The sequence below is a fragment of the Arabidopsis lyrata genome (assembly GCF_000004255.2).
Source record: "Arabidopsis lyrata subsp. lyrata unplaced genomic scaffold ARALYscaffold_7, whole genome shotgun sequence".
Lineage (NCBI taxonomy): Eukaryota > Viridiplantae > Streptophyta > Magnoliopsida > Brassicales > Brassicaceae > Arabidopsis > Arabidopsis lyrata.
The window spans coordinates 9003565-9024241 of NW_003302549.1; the positions used below are offsets into that span (position 1 = coordinate 9003565).

Consider the following 20677-nt stretch of genomic DNA (forward strand, 5'->3'; position numbering starts at 1 on the left):
TCGGGAATTTGGGGATTTTTTGAAGTTCTGATTTTAGGGTTTCGGTTTTCGATTTTGATGGGTTTTGGTTAAAAGAGTGAAATCGGGTCGTGGGTTTTGGTTAAAAGAGTGAAATCGGGTCGAAATTGGGTAGATTACGGTTTATTCTGGTTAACATAACATTTAATTGGTTTAGCTTTGGGTTTTGACTACAGTAAACTGACTAAACCCAGAACCGTGGGGTTGTAACTCTCGAACTTTTGATTCGGGGACATTTAGATGTTGAACTTTTGATTCGGGGGGAAATAGGTATTGAACTTTCATTTCAGGGACATTAGGATCGGGGTTAAAGTTTGGGCTCCATCTGTTATGATGCGATAGTTCTCGGGGGGAAATAGACCGTTTTTCCGATTTTGTGGTTTGAATGAAGAAAACCTTGGAGTAGGACCCTTCTAAATGAAGTTTATGATGACATGTATCACAAGCAGTTCCTCCATAAATACAAGATCGGTAAAATCTAATCTCTTCTAGAACACTTGAGAAAACTTAAAAACGGAATTCCAAGTATCTGTGTTGTACGAAAAAACTCGAAGCTTCTTCATAGCATATTGAATCAAAAAAACCTTTTTACCATGTATTTTTATCAGTCTACTTTATGACTTTCTCTTTATTTTGGGTTCCAAAAACCATATTACGTACAAGTTTGTTGGATTAAGCTTGAAGAAATAACTTGTGCGACAAGTTACTAATTAAAAGGAGAAGATAAAGTCAAGTCTCTAGATCTTATCTTAAGATATTGTTTAGGAGTTATCTAAACAATTTCTAGTTTGATTAGGATAAGTTCAAGAGACTTGACTTTATCTTCTCCTTTTAATTAGTAACTTGTCAAAGTCTGAAGGGGAAAAGGAGATAGATGCTACTCTGTTTAGGAAGAACATTGGCTGCTTACGATATCTACTACACACACGTCCGGACTTATCTTACTGTGTTGGAGTACTAAGTCGTTACATGCAGAGTCCAAGAGAGTCTCATGGGAACGCTTTGAAACAGTGCCTAAGATACTTAAGAGGAACTACTACACTCGGCCTAAAGTTTAAACGTTCAACAGAGAAGGTACCAAGACTGATGGGATACAGTGACAACAGTCATAATGCTGATCTAGATGACGGGAAGAGCACAACAGGACATATCTTCTACCTTGGTGAAAGTCCAATAACTTGGTGCTCACAGAAACAAGATATTGTGGCTTTGTCTTCTTGTGAGGCTGAGTTTATGGCAGGAACAGAGGCAGCTAGGCAAGCCATTTGGCTCCAAGATTTGTTGAGTGAAGTCACGGGGCTACCAAGCGAGAAAGTAGTGATTCGAATTGATAATAAATCAGCTATTGCTCTTACCAAGAACCCAGTCTTCCATGGTCGGAGCAAACACATACATAAAAGGTATCATTTTATAAGGGATTGTGTTGAACATGGTCTAGTGGAAGTGGAGCATGTACCCGGTGAAGAACAGAAGGCAGACATATTGACAAAGGCACTCGGAAGAATAAAATTTAAGGAGATGAGAGATCTCATGGGAGTTCAAGATTTGGCGGGAAGTGATTTCAAGCTTAAGAGGGAGATTGTTGGATTAAGCTTGAAGAAATAACTTGTGCGACAAGTTACTAATTAAAAGGAGAAGATAAAGTCAAGTCTCTAGATCTTATCTTAAGATATTGTTTAGGAGTTATCTAAACAATTCCTAGTTTGATTAGGATAAGTTCAATAACCTCTATATAAGAGTAACCAACGTTTGTGGTATACCTTATGAGTTGTGAGAGAGTTTGAGAGGTTTGAGAGAGATTTGTGAGAACTTGAGAGCTTTAAAGTTTACATATTTTCTATGGCAGATGGTATTTAACGAGAAGATATTTCAAACTCACAAGGAGTCTAATTACAACGTAATGCTAAGGTTTCATCTTCTTGTAAACATAACTTACTTTAGTTTCCCATTGGTGGTTTCTAAGATTTCAAGGTCTCTTGCTTTGACTTTTGTTTTAGATAGTGTTTCTTTTTTTCCCGTCTCTTATTGCAATCTATAGGGTCGCAAGGTTTGGTGCATATTAATCTAACCAAATCCTTTATTTTGGCATTAAGAATTTTGTTCCAAAGAAAGCACCACGACCAGCTCCAACCATCAAGGTGAGTAACTCGTGATTTTATTTGACTTTTTCGATAAAATTTCAGAGCAACATGGACTCCATGGCAGGAGAACCAAACCTGATTTCTCATCCCTTATTTTCTCCTCCTAATCTAATACTACGCGAAATGTGCAAGAAAGTAACATAAACGTTTTGAACTTTTAGCTTTTCATTGTTCGTAATTTGGGCATGGACTGTAGATTGATGAGAACGTGCCTACAGGCGTTAGCATAACTTCAAACGTTATCATATGCTGACATGCAAGAAAGAATGAGGACAATGAGCAGTGAAGGTACGTAGACAACTTCTTTCTTTTCTATGAAACGTTGGACTCCTTTATTTTAATTGCATTTAGTTACAAGCAATTGAATCTAGGATTCTTATTAATATATAAATGTATACTCTTTATCTCTCCAAGTGACAAAATGATTGTAAAAGACTCTTGGGTGACTATAATAAGAGGAAGACTTTATACCAGAGATAGACTGAGATCTTGTGGTTTACTGGCTCCTCTGGACTGTGGAAATGGGGATGAGTCACGAAGCTGTCTGTAAACAAACTTATTTACTTATATTTATTTAATTGAGATTGTAAATATCTGTTCTAATTGTACCAACAAATATTTACAATCTCAATTTAACTAAACCAGCTAAACCGATTCCCGGTTTATCCCAATAGTTACGCATATGGAGACAGAGAAAAAGAGACCACGGCTCCAGTTTGATTTCCTGACTTGCATTAACGACGTTTAACTTCCACTTGGATCAAACTCGCACATAGGTTGGAAGTCATGGCTGTATTTCGGCCCAATTGAATACCACATGGACTAGCTTTTTTAACAAATTGGTTCACTCCTAAAAATAGTTGGTAGGCATCAATTTATCTTTTACTTAAAACCTATAATACATTACAAATACAAATTTAACATTGAATTAAGCAAAAAGAAAAAAAATATAAAATTATTAAAGGATACCCGGAGTAAACCATTTACTTATATTTGTGTTTTTTTTTTGGATAAAGTTATTCTGCCATCCATCTCTAATTATTACAGTAGACATAGGTTTAAAATTTGTAATTAGATATATCAATTGTAAAAGAGGAAATACAATATATAAAAAGTAAATATCTATAAGACTATAACACTATATATAAACACAAAATTGATCAACAAAACGAACAACAAAAATATTCAACATTAAATTAAGAAAAAAAAATATTAAGCAAAAGCCTGCTCGTAGAGCGGGTACTCACCTAATATTTAGTTAAAAGACCTTAATGGATCAAGGATTGACGTTACTTTCTCACAAAAAGCTTGGCATCAAAGCGATCTAACACACTCTAGTTATAATCTACAAACAATAATCTACAACTTACCAATTAAAAAAACACTAATATCAAATTAAAAAAACCAAATTCGTGCAACGCACAGGGCATCACCTAGTAACGCATATAACAAAGATTCTCTTGCGATGAGGTCAAGAAAATCGTGATTATGATCATATTAAATATTGTTTACATATTATCACGGTCATATTAAATATTTTTCTTCATTTCTTTCTCTTCAGATCTTCGACCAAGGAAAAATTCTATTTTATTTATAACCATTAAATACTACTATAACAGTAATTACTTTTCAAAAATAAATTAAAAATTAAAGTTTTAAAGAAAAAAACATTAATCCGTGCTCCATGATATGCCATTACAAAAACCATTGTAACGACTAAATCAAATTAATACATTAAGTCATTTTCGTAAAATAAACATATATTATCCTTAATTTTTTAGTTAAACGTGCAGGTCATGCCCATCTTATTTGGATCAAAGAAAAAAACATTCACCATGAAATAACCCATTGATGCAATGTCTTTGAGCGTAGAGAAGATAATTTCGTTTGTTATAAGCGTGTGAAGGCCTAGCGAATTGAATCGCTGGTCGATTAAGACTTTCAAAGCCAGGTTGTTTCCTCTGTATGAAAGCAAATTATAAAATTTTTAAGGAAATGACTTAGGAAATTCTAACTCTCAATTTGTTCTTGTTTTATTGATTAGTTGTTGTTTTATCAGGGTCTTGCAAGGATCATGCGAAAGACGACGTCTTAGCACACTCAAATCAGGGAGTACGAGCAGCGGAGGGGGTGAGAATGACCATGTTGATTTCATGGGGATTTCCAATGGGTGGCTGGCTTAAGGTGAACACAGATGGTGTTTCGCATGGAAATTTGGGACTGGCAGCAGCGGGTGGATGTTTTGTATATGGCATGGGAGCGTAGAGTAACAAGGGTGGAACTTGAGGTCGATTCTGAATTGGTGTTGGAGTTTCTTAAGACAAAGATTGATGAGTCTCATCTAGTGTCTTTCCTATGCGTTTGTGCTATGAATTTTTCTTTAAAGAACTGGATTGTTTGTATTTCTCACGGGTATAGAGAAACTAAACGTTTAGCAGATGGATTAGCTAACTATGCTTTTTCTTTGCCTTTGGATTTTTATGCCTGAACATTGTGAGTTTGATTATGTTTGAAGACGCTCTTTAACCAAAAAAGCGAAAGGGTCTTGCAAGTGAAGACCTGATTGGTTGAATGTTGACTTTATCCATCTCTTTGATCAATTAAGTTAAATAGAGTTTCTCGACCACAAAGTATCACTCAAATCAAATTGATTAGAAGATTTTTCACAAGTACGAGAAGAAAAGTCACAAACTCTGAAAGCTCAAAATGACATAATACAAAAATGACATAATACAAAAATATGTTGATTGTTCTGTGTGTTGGCTAAGGTTCACTTAGACCCATTTTATCAACCGGTACTCGGTTCGGTTTGAGTGAACCGATCGGTACACCATAATAATTTTATCCCTTTCACCTGCTCAAGTACTCGAGTTTCTTTCTTAGCCGCTAGGCGCTGAAATCCCTTATTCTCCTTTGTCATCAAACCTTGATTTCTTTCATTACCGATTCATTCCCGTGCTGCAATACCATAGTCGAGATCCGGAAAACTGTTTTGAGTATGTTTGCTTTACGTTTGGTGGCTACATGTTTGTAGCCTATATAATTTATCATGTGATTCGTCTAGTGTTTTAAGATGTGGTTCAAGTTTCACTTCAATTTCTTTGTGGTTTCTCCACTTCAATTTTTGTAATGTTTGTGTGATTACTTTTTTGATTAACTCTCTCCAGACTTGTTCGATTGGTGTTCGGTGATTTAGAATGCGTGGTTTTGGAATTAGGATTCTGGAAAGTTTTAACCTTTACATCACAGTCTTTTCTTCTTCATTCTAGATTGATTTGATTTTTCTTCAAATCCACAAATGAAACTACTTCTGTTTATATCATTCTTAAGACAATGTCTCTCTCAATGTCTACAATTACTTCTATTATCTTGATTTTTTGATGATCTTTGAATTTTATTTTCAGTTGCAGCAAAATATATTCTCCTCCTCCAACACACTTATGTTGTCCCCTTTGTTAAGGTATTACATTTAGTTTTTTTTTTGGTAAAAGGTGAAATTTTATACCATTTTAAATTTGTGACAGAAGTTATAGAGAAAACTAGAAACGGATTAAAGCACGCTACAGAATATTAAAAACAACATTACTACTCAAAATGATTCGGATCGAACCGGAGTGAACACGGCTAAGTCGCGAGAAGAAACACCGATTCCGAGATCGCGTAACTCGGAAATTTGCGTGGTTGCCACAGAAACGAAAAACTGGAATCTTCATCGTTGTTGCCACGAACCAATCTAACTGAGGCCCGTCCTCAAAACCTCATGATAGAAGCCTACAACTTCTCCGAGAACTAACGCAAAAACGCAAAAACAACCGCAGACTTATACACTAGATCAACGAGCTAGCGACGCCACTTAAATCTATACGCCGCCTCTATTCAACACTCGGGAAACCTTGCCATAGCACTCGGAAGCTCACCTGCACAAATTGAACCTACACCAATGACAACAACAACAACAAAAACTCCACCTAAAAGCAACCGGAGCCGAAGTGAAAGGGAGACAAGGCGAAATGGACATGGATGGCTGCCACCCTAAACTGCCCACTGAAGAAGGAGCAACGTTGACCACCTGAAAGAAACCCACAACGCCACTAACCGCCACGAACAAACCACAAGAGCCAAAACTGACCCCGAGAGTTGCCTTCACAAGGGACGCTTGTCATATTCCAATACCACCACCACCGGAGCGGAGAAAACTAAGGCGGAGAGATCCGAGAAAAGAGGAACCGCCACACCGAGAACACCGAAATGCCCAAACCACCTGAGGAACGGCGATATCTAAAAATACACGGCGATGCACCACCGGATTCTCAGCCTAGAAGGATGGTCCCGCCGCTAGGAGCAACACGCTGCTACAACCGCCGCATCTAAGCCAAAACCAAAAGCGGAGAGACACGCACGAGGAGAGATTGTAAGCCAAACTCGCCGGTAGAGAGAACCAGAAACAACACCGTCCTTGAGCGTTGAAATCCAGGGCTCACCGAGAAAGAAAGCAATCTATCCTTTGAACCGTGCAAGAGCACTCGACGCTTCACCACCATCAAGCGACGAAAAGCTAGCAGTGGACTGGGCACCGGAGCATCAAAGGAGCAACGGAGGAAGCAAACAGAGACAAAGGGGGAAGGGAGAGATGACCCTCTCCGACAAACGGCAACGGCACCGTTGCCGGAGAGGCAAAATCGATTCTGAAATTAGGGCTGTTGCAAGTCGCAGTCGATTTTTGAGAGAGAAATTGGGGCGCGTGAAGCCCACGCGCGAGACCTATTTAGATTTCAAAACTTTTTTTTTTTTTTTTTTACACCCGAGAGTTCCATGTTTTACTAGGTCTTTAATCGAAGAATCTTCTTATTCAATTAGGGTCTTTGGCCTTGTATTCCAATTTTCAGTTATTCCTCTTACGTCCAAGAGATTATGGCAGAAAGAGCGATACTTGGGTTTCTGCAGAACAATGAGCAGATCCCGGATTCGGGTCTATTTTCTGCCGAGCACAACCTTGACCACGATCAAGTCAAGAATGTCATCAGAAGGCTCCAGGGTTTTCGTTACATCGATGCTCAGGTACCCGTATTTTTGTTATCTTAGATCTTGTATCCGTCTTCGTGCCCGTTAATTTTTTGATTTCTACAGGACATTACTAGGACGACATGGGTTTTGACTGAAGAAGGGAACAAATATGCTGCACAAGGATCACCAGAGGTACAACTTTTCTTAGCTGTGCCAGAAGAAGGTAGCATATCAGTGGTTGAGCTCAAGGTGATCACAATGTACATGTATATACATATATATATATATATATATATATATATATATATATATATGGTGGGATTTGTTAGTCATGCTATTAAAAAACGTCTTTCAAATTCTTGCTTTTACAGAAAAAGCTAGGTGAATCGATTGACAGATTTGCCTGGAAATATGCTAAAGAAAACAAGTGGCTGGAATTGGGAGAAAAGCAAGTATCGAGGAAGGTAATTCAAGACTGTTTCTGAAATGCTTTAGTTTCTCTTTATCTGCTTTTGGTTCGTTATCCCCTTTTACTTCTGTTTGCTGTCTCCTTGTCTGGATGTTTGGTACGGTGTTCTTAAATCAATTAAGCCTATTTCACACGTACTCACTTTCGGTTTGTTTCGTCTGCATCAATTGCTCTGAGCCATTTTATTGCAGGTTCAACATGTAGATGATATAGTGCAAGCTCTGCTTTTACAGATACAAGAAGGGAAGGTTTGTGCCATGCCATTTAAAAAGAGAGTTCTATGTTTCATTTGCCTTAATAATTGATATCAATTTAAGTGTCCCTTTCTACCCTTCAGGAAATTGACGAAGACAGTATCGATTTTCTCAAACGCAGAAAAAATCTCATAAAACAAGAGTAATTGATTCTACTTTTCTTTTGTGTTTTGTTTATTTTTTTGAGACTTTTATCAAGATCTTATATCCTTTCTACTTGTCAGTAAATGGAATGGGTATTCTTCCATAAAGAAAGGTCCTAATTATTCTCCCGAGAGAAAGAAGGTGTCCACCGATTTGACTCGGGAAAATCTACAAAAGTTTGTCCCATTCCTTGCCTCTTTTCAACCGAATAGGTAGAAATTATACAATAACATTGGTACTCTCCTGCAGCTGGAAAGAGTTAGAGTTTAAGGAGTATAACTTCAATGCTAAAGGAGCGCCTGTTGAGGCTGGCCTTCTTCACCCTCTTCTCAAGGTAAGCTGACTCCAAAAAAAAAATTGTTGTATCTCTTTAGTGCAAGCTTTGTGTTTCATATAGCTCAATTGTATATATTGTATATTAGTTGCTGTCTTTTCTACTGTTGTGTAGGATTCGGGTAACCTTATTTTTTAACCAAACTTCTTAAGCTTTTATTTTATCTTCTTTTCCCTGTGTCTCAGGTGCGGAAGCAGTTTAAAGACATATTTGTTCAGATGGGGTGAGAGGGACTCTTTGCATATATTGTAGTTTTTCCATTTTTCTGTTGCTGGTCAATTATTAAAGGTGAGCCCTTGTGTGGTAACAGGTTTGAGGAAATGCCAACAAATAATTTTGTGGAGAGCAGGTATAAGGCTTATATAGAGATGTTATTAGAAACTTGTTCTTGCTATTCGTGGGCTGATCTGAATCTATTTCCTATGCTATGTAGCTTCTGGAATTTTGATGCATTGTTCCAGCCTCAGCAGCACCCTGCTCGTGATTCTCACGACACCTTCTTTCTAAAAGGTCCAAAATCTTAAGAGTACATAAAGTCTCTGAAATTATTTGGGGCAGCTTTTTCTCGGTTGCTTGATGACATGACTTCCCAATGACTATCTAACTCTTAATTTTAAGTTGCAAATCTTTCTTTAAATGTAGCTCCTTGTACGACAAGGACACTTCCAGAAGATTATGTTGAGAGGGTGAAATGTGTTCATGAGTCTGGTGGATACGGATCAAGAGGGTACATGACTTGTATTTCTGGTTACTACCTCGAATTAGTTGTAACTAATGTGTAATCACTCTGACCTGGCCTTTTGGATTGAAGGTATAATTGTGATTGGAAGAGAGAAGAAGCAAACAAGAATCTTCTCCGAACTCACACAACAGCCGTCTCTTCTAGGATGCTTTATGCACTAGCACAGGTCTGACTAGACCTTAGCGTATTAGCGTTTCAATTGATTCTCTTTACTAGCTACTAGCTAGCCACTTACAGGTTGTGGAAAGTTGTTTCCAAACTTCAGTAGTATAACTAGATTTCTTTCTGTCTGTCTGTAGAAACCTTTTGTCCCCAAGAAGTATTTTTCGATTGATCGTGTGTTCAGAAACGAGGCTGTTGATCGGACCCATCTGGCAGAGTTCCATCAAATGGAAGGTATAGTACTGATTGGCAGATGTTGTCACAGTTGGGGGGAATATTTCAAAGCTAGCATCATGTTCTGTCAAACTTTTTGCATTTGCATATTAAATCGGCTAAATGATATCTCATGTTTTGATCAGGTTTGATATGTGACCGGGGCCTTACATTGGGAGACCTGATTGGTGTACTAAAAGACTTCTTCTCACGCCTAGGTAAACGCTTCCTTAATTTCGCCATTTGATTCTCAATTATGGTTCGAGAGAGAAACAAAGTCTCATGCGATTATGTTTTTCAGGGATGTCAAAGCTGCGGTTCAAGCCAGCGTACAACCCTTACACAGAACCATGGAGATCTTCAGGTAACTGATGGAAACGATCTAATCTTGTAAAATGCATAAAACCGAGAGACAAAAAGGTAAAACCTCGTCTGTTACTGGATTTCAGCTACCATGAAAAATTAAAGAAGTGGGTGGAGATTGGAAACTCTGGAATGTTCAGACCCGAAATGCTTCAACCGATGGGTCTCCCTGAGGATGTCCGAGTCATAGCTTGGGGTCTTGGTCTTGAAAGGTATGATTTTTTTATTTATTTAATTCCCTCCCCCTCAACATCTCACGTTCATTGCTGATGTTTTTTCTCTATTTGTTCATAAACCAGACCAACAATGATTTTATATGGTATCGACAACATCCGAGATTTGTTTGGACACAAGGTAACCACAAAATCTTTTTCTTCTTAAGACATCTTTAAATAAACATTCCCTTGTTTCCATTGCCATATATACTCAACTCCCCATTTCATTCTGGTGTAGGTGGATCTCGGTCTCATTAAACGGAATCCGATCTGCCGAATTGGAATCTGAGTGAGATTTCATCGTCTTCTTGATTCAAAATGGTCTCCTTTACTTTTTATTCTTTTTTTTTTTATATCCTCCGACTTGAGTTGCATACAATTGCAGTCTTACTTTTCCAATATATTTATTTGGTTATGGACGTATAAGTTGGTGCTTTATACATAACAGACTAAAACGATAGAATTTATGGCTCAACTTCTTTTATTTGAAGAAAATATTTTATACATATTACAAAAGAAAAGGAAGTATCTATGTCATGATTTTTAGCCTCATAAAGTTACGGTTCTCAACGCATATAAAGTTAAAGACGTGATATAGCTGTTTGTAATGCAAATTACCAATTATCATAAGCTATAGATAACAAAAAAAAAAAAAAAAAAAAAAAGACATTCAAAAACTTATTGATACAAGGAAATAGAATCTCTTTTCTTATGAAAACCAAAGCTGCTGAACAATGATACTCTCACTCACCGTAAGACTGGTAATGATACATACCCGAGGATCGAATCGAATCAATAACGAGTGTCCGAATAAGTAATGAGGTTGGAGCAGGGAATCTAAAATCTGCATTGTTCTCTACATGGACAGCGACTTTTGTTTCCATCGTGATCTCTTTGGCGGAGGTGCTCGTCGTGATTTGATCACGTGATTACGTCAGCTACATTTTCACGTCGGACGTTGTCGCGTTGACGTGGCTGAAACCGTCTCTGACCTCTGTCAACGGAATCCAACCTGTCTTGTCCGGTATATGTTAATTTAAACTTAAAACCGGAGACAAATGGTGCACCTTAACCGAACCGGACCAAATTAATAAGGAGAATAAGAAGTAGTGGACACGTGGAGGGTAGATATTAGAGTTTAGTTTTGGAGCTTAAAGGCAAAGTGGAGAACAGAAGGATAAACGCGTAAAAGTAAAGCAACACATAAATCTCTTCCCCAATTTGTTTATCCATTTCGTTCTCTGGATCTTTGGAAACTCTTTGGAAAGTCTACTGTAACGATTCAAAAATCTTTGGTCTGCGTCTAAGAGTGGCTTTATAGCGAACTTGTTTGAAGGAGTGGAGAAGAAGGGTGATAGCAACATGGAAGAAGAAGCTACGCCATCAGTGAAGTAGTGAGAACTCTATTCTGTTATCTATGGGGATGTGTAACTTACTCCATTATGTTTTCTGTTGTATTCTCTTTCAGTTCTTGTTTTACAGACTTCAGTGTTGTCTGTTGTAATACAGTGTACTCTGCCGGTATCTAGTAGAGTTGGTTGACTTGAAAGAATTGATTTACATAGAATTGGGGGTGGAAATAAAAAACCATTAAAATGTAACCACTTCTATGTTAGCTTAGCATATGTCAATTGCAAATAATCTTTTGTTAATTACAACCGCCCGATCACCAATGCACTTCATCGTAGTAACGCGATCTATTGTTTAAAAAAGTTGCTCTACTCTTCACTTTTGTAGGTCATGACCATTTTAAACCACACTTGGCATATCTTCTAAAAAATTTCAAATTGCTTCAACCGTTAGCATTTGGGATTCTCTCCTTCTTCAAAATACCATCTGGGTTTGCTTGGGTTTTACAAAATTGAACAAAAGTTTCCATCTTTCTCTGTTACTATACTTTTTGCTTGCTGCATACTGTGGGGTTCCAAGTTCAGTGATCATTGATTGTGGGGAAAAACTTTCATCAGAGCTTCTTCTTCACTCAGATCTGACTCTTGGGGGAAGTTTGAAGAATGGATTTGCATTTGAAGAACTTGTTTGGTAGGTTTCAGGATCAATTCGGGTCAGGTCCGGGTCTTGGACCTGGATCCGGTGTATGCTTGATGAAAGTTGAAGGTATATCTTCCAACATTATTCAATCCATTTTTAGAGCTTCAGCTTCTTTATACAGAAGTGAGCCATGGAAGAGGCTCAGACCGGGTCATTTGTTTGGTGTTCGGGTTGGGAAAGACTCAGATTGGTCAGGAAAGAGACAGCCTTTTCAATGTGTTCAGTTCATAGGAGGTGATGGTGGTGATATAGCTATCTATATGTATAGGTCCATGAGCTGTGCACTGAAAATGACTGATGATGATTCATGGGAAATGGCTAGAGTTCCTAATGTTGAGGTATTTAGGGTTACTTATGAGAGTGAATCGTTCATGCTTCCTTCTAACAAGAGGATGGTTAAGTCTTTGTCTTTAGAAGTTTCTGGAACTGATCGGTTTCCTGTCATCGATGTTGCGCGGTGCATGACCTCTGGTGAGCTTCAGTTTAGAAGCCCGACACTCGAAGAGCTGAGGCTTGTGTTTGCTGTGATGAAAGCTCTTTCTTTGGTTCATCCTTTGCTGCGTCAAGAGGAGAAGCAAGTCAGGGGATTGCCAAGGATGATAAAGTTTTCACCTTTTATCGAGACTGTTGATGTTCAGTGGCCATCAGAGATGTTTAAAGGTCATGATTTTGTTGCTGTCACGGTCTCTCATCCTCCCGGTCAATCATATGAACAGAAGTTTAAGAAAACTGCGATGGCACGCGAAGATGATGAGTTGGAAATAGTTTCTGGCATGATCAATCTGCGAGTAGGTCAAGGTGCAGAAGTGGGTTTAAGACAGTGCACAATGTGTGAGAAAGCTGCTCATAGAGATGAGTCTGTTTGTTGTAGCCATTGCCGTGCAACCATCTATTGTGGTTTAGACTGTGAGAAACGGCATTGGCGAGAGATGCATCGGAGTGTCTGTAGTCTCTATGAAGCTATGATGAGTAGAGAAGAAGAGCTCAAGATAAAGATCTTCACTTTCTCGTGTTATGCTGAGAACCCATGTGAATGGCTTGGATCTTTAGGCATCCATAAAAAGGGAATGTGGAGAAGACAATGCAGTTGCTATTCTCACCAACCTTTCGGACTCTTGCAGTGTTTTTCCACAGATGCACAATCTGAATCATGGGGAGGGCTAGAGGACGGGGATTATCCACAAGATTTACCGATTCAGAATCTGAACAACGGGCGTTCCCCGGGTATGATCCTCATGTCAGATTGGTCAGATTACTATGATTTACGATGTCTACCACGGTCAAGCCCCGTTTCTGACATTCTCTGTTACCCTTTAACCCTCTACCACATATTAACATCAGTAAGCACTCATTCCAAGAATCTGTTGCTGAAAGGGAAAGATGTGACTGTCCATTACTTAGGTCCAGAACGAGAACTCGACTGGATCAAAACATTTGCAGAGATCAATCACTTGCTTAATGGTTTAGGAACCGTGCAGATCATAATGATCGGACCTGAGGTTCCATCTGACTTATCTGGTACAACATCAACCACCTCAAAAACAAACAGCAGAGTTAAGGTGAGCTTTGTGAAAGGTTTGTACCAAGACGAGGTAATGTACCTGACTTCACCGGATATCGTTGTAGCCTTGAACTGTGACCTGGACGGGCACTCGAGCTGGGCAGGAGCGGTTGAGACAGTGAACAATATGGGCATCCCCGGTTTCTTCACTGATAAGACAGAAGAAGCTTGCGGAAATGCAAAGGCAGTTTTGCGTAACGCAGGGCTGAATATCTCTCATCCGGTTGCTCCTAACCCTTTCCGCTCACCTGTAAGGTCTTGTGCAAAGTCCAGCAATCTTCCCTGTTACGGCAACGGCTTCATCCTCGGGGTGAACACATAAAAGACTTGTCTAAATGTTGTAATAAGCATTAGAATTAAAGAAAACTTAGCCATTATAGTGGCAATTGTGTTCACTTCTGTACAAAATGTCATACAATGTGGGATTTAAACCAATCATCCTACTTTGCTTGAAGAGATAATCCTTTCTTTTTAGACTTTTTCTTTTTCTTTTTCAGTTTCGGAGTAAATACAATACGGCTTTCTTTAACTATACATTTGACATCTTTATCGTCATTAGGAATCTTTGATACTAATGCCTCTGCACTTTTCGAATCTCCTGCAGCTACTAGAACCTGATACATCCTGTGAAACCATATAACCAAGAACTCATTATACATCACTCTCTCACCAGAAGAAAGCTTTCTACTAAGAAAAGTTCAAAATAGTTGAGGTAGGAGATAAAAGAGCTATTGCCTTAAATAGTTGAGGACATTGTACGGAAGTTCTGCAAATTGGTACTCTTTCCATACCAGTAGAGCATTCTGCTTATCTTTGGCATTGACACAAGCATGTAGAAGAAAATCTAGACATTTTCTTGAAGGACATAACTCAAGCTCTTCTTTCATAAAACTCACCAAGTCCAGCCCTAGCTTCACATCATTAGACTCTGTTTCTGCTATTGACTTAAACACCTGATTTCAACAATAAGATGCCAAGAGTTCAGAAAATAATACAGACCAGAATTTTTTCGTTCAGTCTACATATGAGAAATCCCGAGGTTATAATATATCAGTTAACAATAAGACCAAGTGAAAAGCATGTAAAGTTTGTGAAAAGCTAGTAAAATTTTTCAAATCGTATGAGAAAAATAGAATCAGACCTCTTCAAACCAATATTCCACAGCGATGTCATCCTTGGACAAGTGGTTTTTGGTCTGCTCTAGCAAATCGAGAATAGAGCTACACAAAAGAGGTTGAATAAAGCACAGGATAATTAACAATGATGGTGTACACGTGAACTAAACAAAGAACACGCATAATTCACTGTACCTTGATCTATTGTTGCGAACAGCAAACACAATAATTTTGAAGAAACCATCTATCCAAAATTTATAATCACGCAGCTCATGAGTGAGTTCAACCAACGTTCTCAACTCTGCGTTCGAATCAGAGTTATCCTACAGAAAAATAATTTGAGGTCATTGCAATACGTTATGTTATCTCTAATTTGACTGAAGTACAAACTTTCAACTTACTATAAGAGATATAATAGCTTTTGGCTCTACGGGGCAGCCGAGATTCTTCATTTCTTCATAAATACTTAAAGCATCTATTATATTTCCATTTGATGCCAGAGCATATATAAGCACACTTTTCAGCTCATTGTGATCCTTCGCCGGAACTTCCAGGTCCACGAGCACCTAACGTAAGAAAAAAGCTTGAGCTCTTACACTAAATCACGAATATAATCATTCAAGAACTTTTGAAAGAACATATAATACGCATGCTTACCTGTTTTGCCTTCTCAGACTGTCCACATGATGCATATGCTTTAATAAGGGACATGTAAACGTGCTTATTAACTTCAACTCCTGCTTTCTTCATCTCCTTATAATACTTTGAATAAGCAAAAAAAAAAAAAAAAACAGATTATGCATTTATATCATCTCCTCATTATTTCTCTCATACCCTAGCATTATATATGTTTGTATCTACGGGTAACAACTGATAACACAACAAGAGAGACAGTGTCATTAGGTACTCAACTTCAAGATTAGAAGAACATGAAATGACTCGGACAAGGTAAAATATCAGTGAAATACAGTTTGATTACCTTCGCAATAGTCGCCTCCTCGCCGCAATAGTTTATTAGATAGCTAAAAGTCACGGAATCAGGTTTAACATCAGCTTCTTTCATTTCCTTGAGGACCTTTAAAGCACTGTTCACGTTTTTCTTCAAAACCATACAAAAATGTCAGTAAAAAACGACTCAAGAGACAATACGGAAGACACGGATATGAACTATCCATCAATCTAGAATTTGCCAATAATTTCAGAGATAAGGTCTTAAGCTATATCAATTGTTTGACAACAGCTACCTGCCTAACCGATATATATCAATGCTACAATAGAAATTTACACGAGACATGCTTCTTTCCATGTTGCAACTATCTTATTTCCATGCATATTTCCACATTGATGATTAAAGGAATATATCGATAACGCTAAGACGATAGTTGGTGAATCCTATGATAGGTGAGACAAGGAAAATTTGAAAAGAGAGCTTAAGATATTACCTCCCGGAAATATCCTGCCATTATAGAATTGTACATGCTAGAGTTCGGTGCCAAATTGAAATTCTTCAAATTACCAAGCATAGTATATGCACCTTCAAACTGCACGGAACCAATAGGTTGAGAAAAGTTGCATCTGTGAGAAACAGCACATTCATACTTAATTTCTAAGGTCTATAAAAAAAAGTTCACGACAGGAAGGAACTTAAGCTGATAGAATTAGAAATAAGTTACATCTTTGATTCTTATGCACAAATTTATCGATCTCCTGAAAGTCTCACTATTTGGCTTCACACTCTTGTTGCTCATTATTGAATAGATTCTTTGCACCTGAAACAGAAAAAGTATGAGAAAGACGATGTCGGTGATCTATCAAGAGCATATCAATGATCATCCTAAAATTAGCTGTGTTATTGGATTTAGAACTAATAGTGAAGTCAATCAACAAAAGATTGGGACGAAAATCCAAGGAACATGCTTCGAGCAAAAGGAGGTCGGTACCAAATTAAACTCAAGAATCTGCTCAACGGCCTGTAACAATGAGTGCAGGATGTTTGCCGATATTACCAGACCTGCTTCACACATATTTTCAACTATATCAAGAGCAGTGACCACCTACAACACAGAGGAAATATCATTAGTCAGCTATGGAGCCAGGAGAGTACCGGAAATGAAAGTTGTAAATGAAAGAAGCGTACAAATACCTCATTTGAGCCACAAAGATAACTGACAAGATTCTCATAAGATGTAGATGAAGGCACGACATCTAGTTCTTCATGCAACTTGTTAAACTTGAAAATGGCATCCTCTACCTTTCGTCACCAAAATATGTAAGAACATGGACGGTTATGAGCCACAGGCTATCTTGAAAAAGAAGCTTTAACAACTTAGCGCTACTTAAAAGATGTGAGTGATTTCAATCTCAATTTGTGTAAACAGAGTCGGCTACCATTTCCGAACAATAATAAGGATAAGTTAATTAGTTACTCACTTTAATTTGTACATTGAAAAAATGGTATAGGATTCAGAACAAATATTTGATTGTTTCAAGGCACATGTTACTTTCTAATTATATCTATTTCAATACCAAAAAAGATCTAGGACGAGACTTGGGTGCAAGAAACATTGTCAATGAACAAAAAATCACCATGCTAATGTTAAAATCAGACGCAAATATTCTAGAAACGAAACAAGGAAAACACCAGAGTTAACAACCGCCTCAACAATTTTGCAAACACTATATATAGAACGTCCTCACCGTTGAATTTGGGATGCAGGTTGCATAGCTGAATATGAGATTTGAAACTGTCTCCACTCCATCTGGACATATCAAGAAACCATGTTACAATGCTATAAAATGAGTCATCAGCGAACTTTTTTAGTTTGCATCAAACATGAATTGGTCACTGCAACTATATAATGAAATACATCCACCTTAAAAATTCATAATACCAATACGGTAAAACAGCACCAGGTTATTTCGATTGATTTCTATCCCACCTTTACCACAGTCTCTTAGTTCCCAAAGTAGCTTCACTGCAACAGACTCCAACATCAATTTTCCAAGGTATCCAAATATGCTTTTCAATGCGTCTGGGGAAGATACTGTTCTTATGTTGACAATCTCTAACAGCTTCTGAAAATTTTCCTTACTGTCTTTCTCGCACAGTGCAACCAAATAATATTCTGTTTAAGGACCAAAAGGTTACTTTGAGAGGAGAGCAAATGAAAACCCAGAATTCTAAATGAATATAACAATACATGTAGGCGTACCTTGTAAATTTGATAAACTAAGCCCACTATCATCAATTGTATTGCAAAGTATGTGGATCTTCTCTTCGTCGTTGACTTGGATCCAAAGGAGCATTTCATAGTACACAAGTCTCCCACTAGACTCAGGGCAAGCCTCCTTAATAAAATCCTTGAGAATTTGGAATTCCTCTACCATTTCCATATCAACTAAGTACTTAAAAAAAGGCCCATAAGCTCCTTCTCCTATAGAGAATCCGAGTTGTCTCATTTCTTTGAGATGTTCAATAGCCTTCCCAATTTGATCAAGAGCATATTCTGCATCATTGCTTCTCCTTGCGCGTTCTATGCAAAGTTTAGTCATTGCATTGTATTCTTTCTCACCCGCTTCTTTTCCCATTTTAGTCAACACCTCAAACATAGTCTCAGTGCCCAACTTCCGAACACAGCCCTTGGCAAGCTTCTCCATAATCTCTGACTGTTTTTTCTGATAATTCTCTGTCTGCACCCTACCACGTGAAGCCTGTTTTGGCTTTTGCGACGAAACAATTTTCCTATTCAGGAAATCTGAGGTTTCCAATGCGTTCTTCGAAAAACCATTATCGCCATTTCTTTCTTGAATAAGACTATTACCAATAGATTTAACTGAAACAAACATTAAATCACTCAGTTCCAAAGAAAAGGTACCAAATGGACAACACATTATCTATTTCATATATAAATGTAAACACTCGAGAGCTCATTAACAAAGAACAAGCACCAGACAAAGAGCTGTACATACCATCTAAAGCGGACGAGACCTGACCCGCGAGTGCCGGTTCTCCAAGATCTACACAAAGACACTAGAATCATGATGAACCAAATTGAAAGTAGATAACTTTTTAAACATTATCCAGCCAAAAAAAAGCAATCAATTCCTCAAAACGATTCTCTTATTCCACTATCAAAGACATAGAGGTACCTTGTCCAGTGATAGACGAATCGTCCGAAGACTTAAGCGATGAGAGAAGGTCCGGCACTAAACTCAATGACACTGTTCCACAATAATGATTTTTCAATTCTCGCGTAGTTTCTAAAGAAAAGTCCCAATTTTGAAAATGGCCCAATCGGAGAAATCAGAGAAGCAGAGACATTACCTAGTCCAGTTTCGGAAGTCACTGAATCTCCGGCTATGGCTTTGGCTTCGGCTTCAGCAGTCTTGGCAGCGTTTCTCATCGCAAAGCGAAATAGCGCGCTTAAACTTTTCTTCGCTTTTAAAGCCATTGTTCTTCACATTTACAAGGTTAACCAAATCGAATCAAGACCTATTACATGAGATCGGAGAAGATGAATCATTCGGAAGAAGTGTTTGATAAAACCCGCCGATAAACCCTGCAAGATTTTGTGTGTAGTGGCACTAATGTAATTAATCTCTGTAATTGAGGGTAATTGAGTAAACTAATAATAATTCACTAAAGATGGGTCGAGTAAATTTCTCCTTTTTTTCTTACGGTCCTGTAAATTGTAAATTTTCCTCTTTGGTAAATAAACCGCGATAAAGTAATGTTTATATTCTTCTTTCTAAAAAAATTGCAAACATTGATATCAGACAAGTGGCTAATTTATCTGCAACTTGCAATGTCGAACCAAAAATGAGTGGTTGATAACATTTGTACTCGTTTAAATTAATATGAGAAAATCGAAAATAATATTAGAAGGGAACCATTGTATTATTTATTTAGTGGTCAATAACTGAAAAATACTTTATCGTACTCCAATCAATCTTTAAGCTTGTCGCCGGGGAAAAGAAAAAAAAAAGTTTAAAGTAGAAGTATTTATTTTTTGAGATACCAAGAAGGCAAGAATTGCTCCACTCGTGAGAGAGTCGACAAAATTGTTGGACTTTTTTTCTCATAAATCAATCCCCCCACCCAATTATCGACTGTTGAAGTTTTTTTTTGGGTTAAAGATCGACTTTTCAAGTTAGACAACAACTTGCTCAAATGGTTCATGTGGGGTTATGTTTTTACTATAAATAAGAACCAAAAATCAATCAATCCACAAGAGAAAAAATAAAGAAAAAGAAAAATACAAAAAATGGATTTTCAGACAGTTCAAGTGATGCCATGGGAATATGTTTTATCTTCTCAAGCTCTTAGTGGCTATCAAGAGAATCATGTTCGTTGGTCTCAGTCTCCAGATTCTCACACTTTCTCTGTTGATCTTCCTGGTAATTATAATAACTAATATTCCCAGTTTATTCATTGTAACGAATAATCTTGGATTATCTTCATTTTTGTTTGTTTTTTTTGTTCCCAAACAGGGTTTAGGAAAGAAGAAATAAAAGTTGAGATCGAAGATTCGATATACTTGATCATACGAACGGAGGCGACCCGTCCAGATCAGCCGGTGAAGAGTTTTAAGAGGAAATTCCGTTTGCCGGAATCAATAGATATGATCGGAATATCAGCTGGTTATGAAGATGGTGTGTTGACTGTGATTGTACCAAAGAGGATTACGACAAGGAGATTCATTGAACCTTCTGATGTTCCTGAAAGTCTTCAACTACTTGCAAGAGCTGCTTAAAAACGCGTTATTGTGCTTCCTTGTACCCCACGAGTTCGATCTTTGTTTCTAATTATCTTTGAAAAAAAGAATGTGTATTTCTTTCTTGGTAGCGAACCATTATGTGTCCATGACCTTTGTTCCATACATTAAAGCAGCCT

General features: G+C 37.8%; 3 protein-coding genes, 1 long non-coding RNA gene and 1 pseudogene across 8 annotated transcripts; 4 read left to right on the top strand and 1 right to left on the bottom strand.

The window, feature by feature from the left end:
• The first annotated feature begins 1940 nt into the window (after nt 1-1940).
• LOC110226434 lies at nt 1941-5636 on the top strand. Of its 5 annotated transcripts, none has more exons than XR_002330462.1 (3): nt 1941-2447; nt 3953-5155; nt 5564-5636. It is a non-coding gene; the product is annotated as an uncharacterized LOC110226434 (long non-coding RNA). The 5 variants fall into 5 exon arrangements; XR_002330459.1 differs by lacking the exon at nt 5564-5636 and having other exon boundaries at nt 3953-4110; nt 4204-5372; XR_002330460.1 differs by lacking the exon at nt 5564-5636 and having other exon boundaries at nt 3953-4110; nt 4219-5372.
• Nucleotides 5637-6849: 1213 nt separating this feature from the next.
• LOC9303889 lies at nt 6850-10567 on the top strand (annotated as a pseudogene).
• A 319-nt stretch (nt 10568-10886) lies between these two features.
• On the top strand, nt 10887-14205 carry LOC9303890 (zinc finger MYND domain-containing protein 15). The gene has a single exon (XM_021017711.1). The coding sequence runs from the start codon at nt 12072-12074 to the stop codon at nt 13989-13991; it is 1920 nt and encodes a 639-aa protein (XP_020873370.1). The 5' UTR covers nt 10887-12071; the 3' UTR covers nt 13992-14205.
• On the bottom strand, nt 14026-19465 carry LOC9303891 (pentatricopeptide repeat-containing protein At4g21880, mitochondrial). Its single transcript, XM_021017611.1, has 17 exons — nt 19109-19465; nt 18934-19005; nt 18754-18801; nt 17997-18617; nt 17724-17909; nt 17482-17543; nt 16928-17035; nt 16725-16838; nt 16458-16553; nt 16227-16325; nt 15764-15883; nt 15442-15546; nt 15186-15350; nt 14980-15107; nt 14811-14889; nt 14405-14622; nt 14026-14293 (listed from the first exon to the last, which is right to left on the bottom strand). Exons 1-17 carry the CDS (start codon nt 19233-19235, stop codon nt 14110-14112), a joined length of 2532 nt encoding a protein of 843 aa, XP_020873270.1. The 5' UTR covers nt 19236-19465; the 3' UTR covers nt 14026-14109.
• Nucleotides 19466-19997: 532 nt separating this feature from the next.
• Nucleotides 19998-20663, top strand: LOC9305931 (15.4 kDa class V heat shock protein). The gene is made up of 2 exons (XM_002867773.2): nt 19998-20181; nt 20275-20663. The coding sequence occupies exons 1-2, from the start codon at nt 20049-20051 to the stop codon at nt 20535-20537; spliced, it is 396 nt and encodes a 131-aa protein (XP_002867819.1). The 5' UTR covers nt 19998-20048; the 3' UTR covers nt 20538-20663.
• The last annotated feature ends 14 nt before the right edge of the window (nt 20664-20677 follow it).